At 41.9% G+C, this 14,465-nt stretch overlaps 1 protein-coding gene across 4 annotated transcripts in view; it reads left to right on the top strand.

Moving 5' to 3' along the window:
• The window catches only part of COL4A2 (collagen type IV alpha 2 chain), a 216,200-nt gene that overhangs the window by 152,339 nt on the left and 49,396 nt on the right, over positions 1-14,465 (top strand). For all 4 annotated transcript variants that reach the window (XM_039517786.1, XM_039517789.1, XM_039517800.1 and 1 more), the window contains exons 17-22: positions 210-263; positions 918-984; positions 3,572-3,682; positions 4,134-4,289; positions 8,923-9,015; positions 9,390-9,553. In XM_039517786.1, coding sequence (XP_039373720.1) covers positions 210-263; positions 918-984; positions 3,572-3,682; positions 4,134-4,289; positions 8,923-9,015; positions 9,390-9,553 — 645 coding nt within the window. The remainder of the gene's footprint in view (positions 1-209; positions 264-917; positions 985-3,571; positions 3,683-4,133; positions 4,290-8,922; positions 9,016-9,389; positions 9,554-14,465) is intronic.

Below are 14,465 nucleotides of genomic sequence, written 5' to 3' on the forward strand. Positions count from 1 at the left end.
TCCTGAGGGTGACAAACTTCTCAGCTTTGCTGGATACTTCACACACCTTAACTATGTTAGAGGAAACCACCATTCTCATGCTTTTAAAATGACTGTTGTAACAGATTAAAATAATGGCAACAAGCTGATCTGCTGAAAAATCTTGTAACAAAATATCTTCACTCTTTGTCTGATTTAGAAAAAGGCAACAATTTTGATATATATTTCAGGGTTTCCAAGGATTTGATGGCATGCCAGGCAGCCGTGGTCCTAAAGGAATGAAGGTACTTCTTTACTTTCCTGCACTAAAAGTGAATTTAATTTGTCAGAATTAGTAAACCAGACATAATTTTGCTTATGCTGTATCTGTTCATTAGAATAAAAATATAAATGTCTGTTGCCATAATTGACTAGGCAGTTGTCTATGCTGCTTGGTTGTCTGTCAGTAACCAGATACTTCAGAGAAAGGTGTAAAAATTCACAAAATGTGCTTAACTGACACTGGAGGGAAAAGAGGGTGAATATTTTCTTTGCCCCCAACTGATGAAAAGAGCGAATGAGTGGGAAAATCTGGATGAATGAGGATAACAAGTAGGAGAACCAGCGGAAAGGTGGTGTGAATGAAGAGAAATACAAGGCTTTTGCTGGCAACTTGGGGCCAGATGTTATAGGTATTTAGTGCCTAGAAATGAAGAGAAGGCACCAAGTGGGATTTTCAAAAGTTCTTATGCAGGTTAAGTGCCTAATTCCCATTGAAATCAAAATCATTGGGAGTTTGAAAATTCTATTAGGTGCCTATCTGCTGCTAAGGTGCCTAAATATTTTTGAAAATCTGGTCCTTTGTGCAACGGACCCACATGCTCAAGTAGTCCCTCACCGCAAAATGGGGTAGACACACTCTGAGTAAGTATCTGATGCTTCATTATCTATTTATACAGGGAGAGCAGGGTGAGAGAGGGTTTCAAGGACCACCTGTTTATGCTCCGTTTCCCGTTCCAAGAAAAGGTATGTCTTCATTGCTCAGAATACTTGTGATGCTGATAGCTTATCCTTGTTTTCCCATCTTCCCCCACAGCAAAAGCATGAAATGCAGAGAACTCTGCTCCTTTAGTAAAGCTAGTCTGTATACATGTTACTCATCTCAAACAATAGTGTACAAACTCCCTACTAGTGTACAGTTAAAGTTATCTTAGTCCTGATCCCTCTTAGGCCTTGTCTTCACCCAGGAAAAACGGGGTTTCTGCCTTCCATTTTCAACAGCTTCATCGGATGCGTCTGACGAAGTGGGTATTCACCCATGAAAGCTTATGCTCCAATACATCTGTTAGTCTTAAAGGTGCCACAGGACTCTCTGGTGCTTTTTATAGGAGCCTTGATACAAGCTATGAAAGTGAGATCTTGGAAGAGTGTTGCCATTTTCATAATGTAATAAAAATACTGCAATGACAAATAAATAGTGTATAATAAGCATGTCATAAAAACAACTTTTCTATTTCCACGATCGCTGCTTTTATAATTTATACTCAGGTAAAGGATAAAATCTCTGGAAATATTAATTTTTAGGAGGGGGTTCGCGAGACTTGACAATTTAGTGAAAGGGGTTCACAGGTTGTTAAAGTTTGGGAACCACTGAGCTCAGGGTGGCATAAAACTTCAAGGTTGTAACATTGGTTTTGCCTGTGTAGACCAAAACAAACTAAGTATATTATAATGTGGTTAATTATTTTTTTTGTGCAAAATATTTCAACATTTTTGAAATAATTTCTTTTCCACAGGTTTCAAAAAGGAATGATTTGGGGTTTTTTTAATTTGTTGGTGGAAAATGTTTAACAAGTCAATTCTAAATAACTTTTTTCATTTTTTCCCTTCCCTTTCTCTCTTAAAAAGGGGAGAGAAAGGCCATTTTAACATATTTTCAATGGAAAATGTCGATCAGCTCTATTTAGGTTGTTATTTAGTTCCCTAACATAGTTATAATTTTAGTGTAGATCAGCTCCCAATCATAAGTATATAGATACTCATAATTCTCTGTATTGTTACAGAGCTGTCTGACACAGCTTCTATTATAAATTGCTCCTTCTAACATTCTGGAGGAAAAAAATCTCCTTTCCATATATAACTTCTTATCTTATGTGTAGGCCTTGCCACGTTGGAGAATTTATGCTTAAAGTTTGAGGTCGATCATTTTTCAGTTATGAAAACGTGGTGGTTTCTCAGTTTTAAAAAATTCAAATTCATTTGTGTGCTTGCTCCATAATACTGACTGACTGTAAAAACATCAGTCTTCATTTCATATATTTCCTCTAATACAAAATGCTATTTTTGCTAAATTGGATTGCAAAAGCTTTTGGTTCTTGGAGGTCAGCTCTGCGTCTGCTACAACTTTCCCGAAAGGGCTGCCAAGTCCTGAAAACTCCATTCCATCTAATGATCTAGTTACTCATTTAAATAAGAGGACATTTAACTGATTCAAATTGTGAGCTTTTCACTAAGCTTACACTGCATGCTACAGTGATTGTTCCTAAAAGCTGTGGGCTATTTCCAGCAGCTCAGGTCAGCAATCCTAGAACCAGGCACAGAGAGTCCCCTCCATGCATAGGTCTGTCCTCCCATGCAGAAGGCACGGACAGCCCCCACCCCCTTCAAGCCCCACAGAGGCCCCTCTGTGGGTTTGGACAATGGCACAGATTAGGAAGGGGACGAGTAGGTAGGCAAGGAGTGGAGGAGAGGGAGGGACACATGCCATGTCCCATCCAGCCTCACAGAGCTTAGACAAAAAGCATAATACAACCCCTATGCAACAACTGGCCCAAAATGCAGCCCTTCTGCTCCCTGGTAGCAAAGGGACTCTTCCCATCATGTGTCCTCTAGAGTGTAAGGCACCCATCAAAAGAGGAGGGACCCTTCTATGTGACCTAGTGCACCTCCTGTGAATGGGTATAATCACAGGTGCACTCCCACATCATACTAGGGAGGTCTGAGAGTAATTCTGCCCCTTTTAGTGCAGGGAAACTCCACACCATCCCCAACATGGGCATGATTGAACCCTAATCACTATATCCTCCGAAAAGCACAATCTGCGGATTTATGAACTCAAACTGGCAGGCTTATGTTTCATGTGGCAGCTGGCAGATGTGTCCAGCCCAGAGCTCGGTGTGGCTGGGATACACAGCAGAGCTATGCAGCTGTTGAAACTTTAAATGCAGATTTATTTTTCTTAACCTTTGTGTTTTCTTTAAAACGATAACTTTCTGTTAATACTAACTTTAATAGGGCAGTTCAGATATTATGATGTAACTTTTAATAATGCTAATTTTAAATATTTTCTTCTGCAAACCCATCTTCTTCTTAAACGTTTCTGCCTGACAAATTACACGTATTTGTGTGTGGATGGATCTTGTGCTGCTGTGAATACTGCAGCTTTTAATAAAACACTTTCTGGAATGTGTCACCAAATGAAGTAGCTGAATATTCTAATTTATCTTTCAAGAATTACAGTTGGCTGAGCAATCTAGAACATGCAGTGCTGCTTGTGTGTGTCACAAAGATCAGCAGACTAACCTGTATTCTTGGGGATGGGGATGTGTTTCAGGTGTATCAGGTGATCCAGGATTGCCAGGTGTTCCTGGGCCTGCAGGAGACCGAGGGGACCAAGGAAATCCCGGCCTTCCTGGTCTTCCTGGATCGTCAGATGGCTTTCCTGGTAATATTCTGATATTTCATGATCTAAATATTGACTCAAAACAATCCACTGTGCTCCAATTTTAGTCAGAATTATTTTGGGGACAGGGGCGGGAATACATATGGAGCATGGGGTACTGAAAGAGGCAGTGTGGTGTGGTGGATAAGGAACTAAACTGTTAATCAGGAGACCTGGATTCCATTCCGGTTTCTGCCACTGACTTCTGATGCGACTTTGGGCAAGTCACTTGCAAACAGGGGTAATGATACCTATCCACCTTGGTAACATGCTTTGAATTGCTCAGATGAAAAGTGGTGTTATCACTATATACAGAATACCTGCATTGTTTCCTCACATGGAGGAAGTAGTTATGCCTATTTTCCCTCTATAACCTAGCATGCCTATCCTCTTAATCTGAGAGCATGTTTGAGAGATCATTCTCAATTTCTTGGGTGACGTGTTCCCATTTCAGATGGCTATGAAAGAAGAGGTTTACGTGGAGAAATGGGTGCCAAAGGTTTTAGTGGAGAACCAGGTTTTCCAGCAACTCAGCCAGGCCCACCAGGTAGTGATGGTAAACCAGGACTTCCAGGATTCCCTGGCCCACCTGGTCCTCCAGGAACTCCAGGTAAGTGGCTAGAGATGCTGCCAGGCCATAAGGTCTTTGGAGAATGAACAGATTTAATTTTAGGGAATCAGAAATGTCGTCATTTGATCATTTTCTAACAAGGCTGCTGGTATGTCAAGTTAATAGGTCAGATTGGGAGAGGAATGGGCATTCATGGGAGCAGAGTGTGGAGGAGAATAAGTGATTGTATGCACCTGGGCAGGAGGGAGGGTACCAAAAGGACAAAGAAACACAGGAAGAAAGATGTGTTCACCTGATTTTTCAAACAATAACAAACCCTGGAACACACATCTGGTTGGTTTGTTTTGTGGTTTTTCTCATGGTTTGGATTTTTCAGCAGAGAAATTTTGCATAGCTCAAGTTTTGAGCAACAGGCATCCACCATTGCTAGGGTTCCTTTTGTTCCCGATGTATTTTAAATAGTTGTGTCCATAGTTAAGTATGAAGGTGGCAAACATTAGCCATTGGTCTAGATCTGCATTGGACAGGAAGGGGTGCAGCCTTCTGGCCAGCCAAAGATTTAAAAAAATGCTGACGCTGATCATTATTTAGTTGTCTAGGAGCAGTGAGGAATCCAATAGAGGGCCCTGGGACTTTCAGCCACAGTCACAGAGCTGATTCCTTTGATGAATAGCAACTGCTAGCTCCATCTCCCTTCTTGATATTTCCTTTTTTCTATCACCGTCACTTCTTCCATGCCTGGGTTACATTTTAGCTAGCAGCTGTTCATCCAGGCGCTATTCACTGAGGTACTAGGACAGTTTTGTCAGGGTTCTGGATATCATTTATATACTGCCGGTCAGTGGAGCTGGAACAATTTTTTATGGTGGGGGTACTGAAGGGGGAAGCCATGTCTTTGTGTTGTTATTACTACTTCAAGCCAGGGGGTGCACCTGTACTCCCAGTTCCAGCACCTACGTTGCTGGTTCTATGCTGAAGACAGTAGTGTCTCACCATATCCTCTAGAGGTCTTATGTATGCACTGACCATAAAGAATTTGTGATTTCTCCCTGTGAAGATGTCAGGGAAAAATAACTCTTTGTGATCTACCTGAGAAGAATGGTCTAAGACAGCAGATTTCAATTCTGTCCAATCCCACTATGTCTCTGCTTAATGAGCAGTATCTAATGATCAGTCATGTTGAAAGATAACCATGCTAATACTGCTAGATGTTTTGGAATCTCTCCATGGCTAAAAGAAAATAATCCAGCAGGACATGTACATAAAAACATGGCTTTAAATTTTTTTTTTAACTTTCACTGATGAAAGGATTGTGGACTAGATCTTGGCTTGTGATACAGTAAACCATTTCACATAGGTACTATAAAACCGTCCTAAGTAGTCTGCTGAGTGTTCCCCTAATATGGAATAGCTACTTCATCAAAGCATCTGCACCTCCAAAATAGGAGGAGGGTCTGGAATGCTGGTAGGGCCAGAGTGTGATGTCCTCTCAGCCAGCCAGTGAAATCTGGAGCAGTGTTGAAGCTGCTCCAAGTTATACCATGGTTTGAAACAGATCATGGCAATCCCAAAGATTAAGTTGGGGAGGGTGTAAAGGTTTGTGAACCAGGTAGCTTAAAGTCACCTTTCCACTGAACCGAGCAAAACTCTGGCACAGCTGGGGACATAGGCTTATGCATTGACTGAATTTACAGAGTAAACCCATGCAGTATACTCATTGTAAATAGGCTGTCATTAGTATGCCATGCAATTGTAAATTTTAAGTATTTAGAAATGTTTTAGATGTACTATATTATGTCAAATGTGGTACAGCCAATACATGTCAATAATACTGCAGTTATTTACTAACGGAAATTGCGGTAGCACCTGTGATCCTCAGAACCTATTGTGCTAGGTGCTGTACAAATACAGAACAAAAAGGCTGTCCCTGCCCCGAAGAGCTTACAGTCTAAGCATAAGATGAGAAAAACCAGGTAGATACAGACAGCCGGGGCAGTACAGGGAACCAGTGAGATAATACTGATCACCGTGATAGGCAGGGGCCCCAATACAACAGCTGCATAACCACTGTCAGGCAAAGAATCTGAAGGAGGACCATGAGGTGGCTTTGTGGTTGCTTACAGGGAGCACACCCCAAGTGTGAGGGTTAGTTTTACATTTGATGTGATGGGGAAGGGGGAGCCCTTAAAGGATACAAAGCAATGAGCTAGCAAAATTATCATGTTTTGAATGGATACAAGCAAGGGCTGTGTTTAGGCTGAGTTTAAGCTGACAGATGGACATCCCAGTGGCAATGTCGCATAGACAGGCCGATACTTTTTAGTTTGGAAAGAAAAAGACTGATCTGCAGTGGAGAGGCACATGAGAGTCGTCAGCATAAAGATGATGATTGAATTTGTGTTTGTGCATGAGATGGCCCTCTCCTCTTCTACGTCTTGTCCCTGGGCAAGGGAGGGAACTCTGTGGAGGGAGAATAAGGAGGATTCTCCAAAGGACACGCTGAAGGAGCCGTTAGAGAGGTAGGAAGTGAACCAGGAGAGGACTGTGTCATGAGACCTGAGGAAGGACAGATTTCAAGAAAAGTATGGCTGATGGTGTCAAAGGTAGCTGACAGGTAAAGGATGATGAGAATAGAGTATCTGGCTAGGAAGAGGTCTTTAGACACTTTGGTGAGAGCAGTTTCAGTGCCGTGCAAGAGGCAGAAACCCAACTGGAGAGGGTCTAGGATGGAATAGGAGGAGAGGAATTCCAGACAGCAATTGTAAAGTTATGTTCTATGACAGGGGTAGGCAAACTTTTTGGCCTGAGGGCCACATTGGGGAACAGAAATTGTATGACAGGCCATGAATGCTCACAAAATTGGGGTTGGGGTGCAGGAGGGTGTGAGGGTTCTGGTTGGGGGTGCAGGCTCTGGGGATGAGGAGTTTGGGGTGTAAGAGGGTGCTCTGGGCTGGGACCGAGGGGGTTGGACGGCAGAAGGGGGTTCGGGGCTGGGACAGGTTTTGGCTGGAAGTGTGGACTCGGGTGGGGCTGTGGATGAGAGGTTTGGGGTGCAGGAGAGTGCTCCAGGCTGGGATCAAGGGGTTTGGAGAGTGGGAGTGGGATCAGGGCTGGGATGGGGGTTGGGGCGTGGGGAGAGGCTCAGGGGTGCAGGCTCCGAGTGGCACTTACCTCAAGTGGCTCCTAGAAGAGTGGCATGTCCCTTCTCTGGCTCCTACGTGGAGGTGTGGCCAGGTGGTTCTGCACGCTGCCCCATCTGTAGGCATCGCTCCGGCAGCTCCCATTGGAGCGCTTAGGTGCCAGATCAGGGGCCATTCCGCGGCTTCCAGGAGCCGCATGATACAGCCCCCAACCCCACGCCCCAGTGGGAGCTCGCTGGCCAGCTTAAAACAGCTCGCGGGCTGTAGTTTGCCCACCCCTGTTCTATGAGCTTAGAGACAAAAGGGAGAGGGGAACTGGGTGATAGTTGAAGAGGCAAGTGGGTCTAGGGTGGGGTTTTGTTAAGGTGAGAGAGACTAAAGCACCCTTGTATTGTGCGGGAAAAGAGCCAGAGGAGAGTGAGAGGTTAAGGAGAAGGGGAACGGAGGGGACAAGAATGGGAGCAAAGGCAATAAGGAGATGGGATGTGGTTCTGGGGGAATTGGAGGAGTTAGAGGTGAGCAGCTGAGAAACTTCTGTATCTGTGACAGGGAGAGGAGGAAAGAGGGTAGGAGAGGAAGGGAAGGTGAGCAGAGGGGAAGGGGAAGGTCATGGCATATTTTGTCAATTTGCTCTTTGAAAAAATCTGTGAGACCCATGGTAGAGAGGGAGGTGAGGGTGGGAGAAGGGATGGGATTGAGGAGGAAGTCCAAGGTGGTGAAAAGATGGCTGGCACTGCAGGTGCAGGACTCAGTTAGGTTTGAGAAGTAGAGCTGCTTTGCTAGGAAAATGGCAGAACTGAAGGAGGAAAGAACAAACGTGCAGTAGAAGAAGTCAGCCTGGTCTCAGGATTTCTGCCAGAGACACACTGCAGCAAAAGAGCAGGAGCAGAGGAAGTGGGTGTTAGGGGTGAGCCTAGGCTGGGGGTGGACAAGGCAGACACTGAGAGAGAGTGGTAAAAGAGAGAAAGAGTGGAAAAAATTGAGAAAATCAACCATATCAATGGAAGACAGAGCAGAGGAAAAGTCATTGACATTGATAGTCTGGAAGTCATATAAGAACCAGGTGGCCAGGCACGGTGGGGTGGGAGGGAAACGGGCAGTATCGAGAGAGACCAGTGATGGTCAGAGCGGGGCAGTTGAGCCATAGAGAGGTTAGCGAGCAGTGCTTGGAAAAGACCATGTCAAGTAAATGGCACTTTTGGTGAGTGTGAGAGTTGAACCAGGGCTGCATATCAAATGAGAAGGTGAGGGTGAGGAGATGGGAGGCTAAGGGGTGGGATGAGTCACCAACATTGAAGCTGAAGTCACCAAGGAGGAGGGGGGGACATTGTGATGACAGAGAGCCAGGATTAAAAATCAGAAAGAAAGGCTGATGGGGAGGAGTTGGGTGGATGGTAGATGACAGGAACATGCAGGGAGAGCGAAGAGTCAGATGCAGTGGTGCTCAAAACAGGATAAAGAATGGGAAGGAGGGCAGGAAGGGTAAATATACAAGACATTAATGCTGTATTTCAAATTCATTAACCACATAGGCTATCCTTTTGGACTGAAGGGACGCCAGGGGGATCCAGGTGAGGCGGGCAGCCGAGGTTTCCCTGGGTTCCGAGGACAAAAAGGATTGAAAGGTAAGACAGTACAAATAGTGGGCCAAATCCGGAGGTCCTTATTCATCCAAAACGTTCATTGTGCTCAGTGTGAGTTTTGCCTCAGCATGATCTGAACTAGGACTGCAGAATTTGACCTAGTGCTAACACAATAAGAAAAATATCTCATGGGGCTATTTCTTTTCCCCATAAAGCACTTCTTTTATATACTTGTGTCTTCATTAGGGATCAATTCTGGTCCCACTAACGTAAATTGGAGTTTTGACACTGACTTGAACAGGGCCATGAACCCCAATGTATTAAAATTATCTCGCCTAAGATTTCTCATAATAAATTCTTCCAAATGTTTGTTTTCAATGAGCTTCTATGTTTTCCTCCCTCCCACATTTCTGCAGGTGAAACAGGGGACTGTAAATGTATTGAAAGTGAGGAAGCCAGACGGGGTCCTGCTGGTCCACCCGGTCCACCAGGTTTTCCAGGCCCAACTGGACAGCCTGGACGGAAAGGAGATGATGGAGATCAAGGTCAGCATGGTCTTCCAGGCTTCTCTGGTGCAAAAGTAAGTTATTTATTTCTTTAATCCATTTTTTTCAGAGACATACTAGAGCTTGTCAGGAAAAAAATTGCTTGTTTTCACTGCAACTTTTCTTCAATATTCATCATATTTTTGCTTTAAATATTGATGAAAACCCAACTTTTTCATGAAAATGGATTTTTTGGCAAATCAAATCATTGTTCATCAAAAAATGTTTCAAAGCATTTTTTTCAACCAGCTCTAATATAGCCATTGCTAGCTGACAAGATGATGCTAATGCCAGTAGGGATGGGTTTTAATGTTATTTCTAACAAAATACATGTGTCTAGCCGCTGAATTTTGAGGATCTTATTTATGATTTTGAAATAGAATATCAGGCTTGGAAGGGACCTCAGGAGGTCATCTAGTCCAACCCCCTGCTCAAAGCAGGACCAATCCCCAACTAAATCCCCAAATGGCCCACTCAAGGATTGAGCTCACAACCCTGGGTTTAGTAGGCCAATGCTCAAACCACTGAGCTATAGGCTTTCTATAGTATGTTTTCTTAAAAACCACAAATCAATAATTTTGTGCTGTTGATAAAATAACTACCTTACCAACAGCAACAAAGAATCCTGTGGCACCTTATAGACTAACATCTTTGCATCTGAAGAAGTGGGTATTCACCCACGAAAGCTCATGCTGCAGAACGTCTGTTAGTCTATAAGGTGCCACAGGATTCTTTGTTGCTTTTACAGATCCAGACTAACACGGCTACCCCTCTGATACTTGATACCTTACCAACAATTGTTTAAGAATATAACATAAGAACGGCCATACTGGGTCAGACCAAAGGTGCATCTAACCGAGTATCCTGTGTTCTGACTGCAGCCAATGCCAGGTGCCCCAGAGGGAATGAACAGAACAGGTAATCATCAGGTGATCCATCCCCTGTCTTACATTCCCAGATTCTGGCAAACAGAGCTAGGGACACCATCCCTGCCCATCCTGGCTCACAGCCATTGATGGACCTATCCTCCATGAATTTATCTAGTTCTTTTTTGAACCCTGTTATAGTCTTGGCCTTCACAACATCCTCTGTCAAAGAGTTCCACAAGTTGACTGTGTGTTGTGTGAAGAAATACTTCCTTTTGTTTGTTTTAAACCTGCTGTCTATTCATTGCATTTGGTGACCCCTAGTTCTGTGTTATGAGAAGGAGTAAACAAAACTTCCTTATTTACTTTCTTCACATCAATCATGATGTTATAGACCACTAGTATATCCCTACTTAGTCATCTCTTTTCCATGCTGAAAAGTCCCAATCATTAATCTCTCTTCATAATGAAGCTGTCTGTAACCCTAATAATTTTTTTGCCCTTTTCTGAATCTTTTCCATTCCAACTTATCTTTTTTGAGATGGGGCAACCACATCTGCATGCAGCATTCAAGATGTGGGCACACCATGAATTTATATAGAAGCAATATGATATTTTTTCTCATATTATCTATCCCTTTCTTAATAATTCCCAACATTCTGTTAGCTTTTTTTCCTGCCACTGGATATTGAGTCGATGTTTTCAGAGAACTATCCACAATGCCTTCAAGATCTCTTTTTCTTACTCAAAGGGAATATATTGTATCTGTTATACCAGTGATTCTCATCAAACTAGCTTTGTTGTTCTTCACTCTGGAAGTTCTCATACCATACCTAACAAACCTGATCCTGCTCCCAGTAAAATGCACTTTACACCTCTGTTGCATATCTGTTTTAATAACCACTTCTGGATTATAGTGTTCTACATAAAATTAGAATTGGGCTTTGTGAACTGGATCCTCAATGAGACTGAGACTCTTGTTTTAGCAATGGATTTTTTGTAGAGCTGGTTAAAAACGTAGTTTATTTTAACAAAAAAATTCGAATAAAATGATAATTTTTCATTTGTATCTAATTTTTAATGAAATTTGTCAGGCCTTTGATGGAAAACTAAAACCCAGCCAAAACTTTTTTTTGTTTTACAACAACTGAAAACCAAAATTTGGCTTGGCTATTGGTTGTCCTAAACAAAACATAATAAAATTGATTTTTTGAGTCTTCAAAAATTTTCTTTAAGGAAATTTCCACCCCTCAAAACATGTTTTTGACTAAAATGTTTTCAACCAGTTATAGGAGTTTGCCCAAAGTTTTACAAGTAATATTTCTCTTTTATAACTGAAGATCTTCAATAACTTTGGTCCAGACTTTACTTTCAGTTGCAGCAAAGTCAGGAGTAACTCCGTAATTCATTGGACATATTCAGTCAATTATATTGAATGACACTGAATTCATTAGAATTAGTCACGATCAACATAAATATAAGTGAAAACTGAATTTGATCTAAAGTGACTGAAGATATTGAGCATGAAAGAAAGAGAAATATTAGCTGTAAAACTTTGGGCAGGCACCTAACGCTAAAATACACTGTATACAATGTTTCAAAGCAAAAAATAGAAAAGCTAAAATCACTTCACTAATATAGTGCAGTTACTCCAAATTTACAACCATTTAACTGAAGACAGAATTTGGCCTCACATTAGATTCAAGGGCTTCCTTTGCCTTTAAAAAAGAACATCTGAAATATACATCTCTACACTGGTATCTAAGCGCTTGTCTATACAAATGCTTAGTTCATGGAAAGCTAGGGTCTAAATCTACTAACCTTCCACACATTAAGTATCCATATGAACCCTGCTGCCATGGTCTAAAGTTCCGTAGTGCACTTTGACCTATTCCCATTTGAAAGTGGGGTAGATCTAAGTGCACTATGGAATGTCTAGGGTAGCGTGGGGTAGATTTAGACGAGAGCTTGCCATGAACTAAGTGTTTGTGTAGACAGGCCCTAAGATATCACTTTGCTGACCATACATTTAAATGCAACTTGTAAATATTAGTTGAGAAATCAGCTTCTATATATCAGAGATTTGGTCTACACAAGACTTTATGGAAATGTGAATCTGTATGTTTCACGTATTCAGCAACAGAGAAATAGTTTCCATGTGTACTTTGGAGCCAAGAACAACTTGGCTTCATTTCATACTGAAGGAGAACTACACAAAAAGACAGAACTAGGGGTGCAAAAGGGTACTATGCACTAGTAATTGATTTGCAGCATGAGTCTTCTAAGCAAAATTAAAATGGAACAGGACAATTTACTTCATATTCTGTGTACCGTGGCACAAAGTAAAAGAAAGGTAGGGAAATCCATTATACGTGGCTCATGGACTATTCAGCAATAATATGTTTGTTCACAACAAAAAACAGGTGATATGACCATCTACTGGTGCAGAAAATGTTTGAATCTATAGCCTTCAGGACCCAACACCTGCCTTATTTTTGGCCTTTAAACTAAGTCCCCGGGGCTGAAATCACCATAGCCACCTGCTAGATGAACTTCCTTGGGATGGGCTTTGGTGCCCAGACCATTGAATTGCAGCTTCAGATGGGTACCAGGATGGTGTTGATTCCTGATCTGATCTTGGATGGCCCTATAGTTTAGGGTAAAATAGAATCTATCTGCTAAGCATGCTTATAGAAATAAGAATGGAAGTTATTGAAGCTGTAACGGCAAGTATTTAATATATTTATTAAAAATAGACTTGTTTATAGGGCTTAAGGAATGTAAGTTTTAAAAGCTTAGAGTGAGGCCTCATAGAAGTTGGCAGTGGGTATAAGATAGCACAAGTATCATGTGCTTGGCTGAAAGCTATAGAATGATACAAGCTTGAACTAAGGTTATATAATTTAGGAGTACATATCTTGTGATCGTTTACAAATGCATTTGGTGATAAACAGGTAAACCACAAACGAACAAACAGTAGCATATTAGGGACTTTTTGTAGTAAGAGCTAACCACTTGGTATATCAAAACTATTGGGAAAGGGACTGACGCAAATGGTTGGGTTAAGTGTCAGAAATGTAATTATAATCAGCTGGAACACTGAATATGGACATTCAGAACTCTAAAATTGGTCTAACAGAATATAAATGTGAATAGGGGGCTGAGAGCTGACTAGATCAGGCATGGTCCTGGATGTATGTGAGTGGAATGGGAAAAGACATATAACAGGTTGTCAGACAAATCCTAACTGGGACACCACGATGACGACATGGGGCAACTAAGTAGGAAGCCTGGCCCAAATCCTTCCTCTTGGAGTGATCTTCACTTACTTTTTCTTTTATCTTTGTTTCTAATGGTTTCCATAAGGTAGTAAGTATGAACAATACAGAAACCGCTTTCGTGTACTTCTCATTCTTATACTTATGTATAATGATTTTTCCTATTATTTCAATTACATTTGTCTGTATTAATGAAAGCTGATAAAGTTTCTGGGTGTGCTTCACCAGTTTCATCTTCTTAAATAACTCTAAGTAGCTGCCTGAATAAAGAACCTGTTATTTGTGACAGATGCACTTTGCACCCTACATTAATCCTAGGCTACTATGGTTTTGTATTCAGGACAAAGGACCAGGAATCAGGAGATCTGAGTTTTATTCTTAGTTCTGCCACAGATTTTCTGTGTGACCTAAGGCAAGTCATTTAACCTCCTTATGTCTCAGTCTCCTCACCTGTTAAATGTGGAAGATAATACTTCTCTACATCACACAGGTGTTGTGAGGCCCTCACATAGTATGATGCTGAGCAGAAGAAAAATCCCCAGAAATAAATAAAAATAAATTCTGAGTTTTGTTTTCCTACTCCGGGAATTGGTTGCAGAATTTACCTTATTTCCCACTATAACTATAAGTAATTTGGCATATTCCATCAGTAGACTTTGCCCCTCCATTGGAGTCCCTGGCAATTTTTGTAAAGCTGCCATTACCCCTCAGAATCCTGCATATAGTGTAGATAGTGGTATTTCTACCTACCGTCCTTCTCGATGAAGCCTCCCTGGGGTTATGAGGCCAGGCACATGTACATT

Source organism: Mauremys reevesii, linkage group 1 (assembly GCF_016161935.1).
Source record: "Mauremys reevesii isolate NIE-2019 linkage group 1, ASM1616193v1, whole genome shotgun sequence".
Lineage (NCBI taxonomy): Eukaryota > Metazoa > Chordata > Testudines > Geoemydidae > Mauremys > Mauremys reevesii.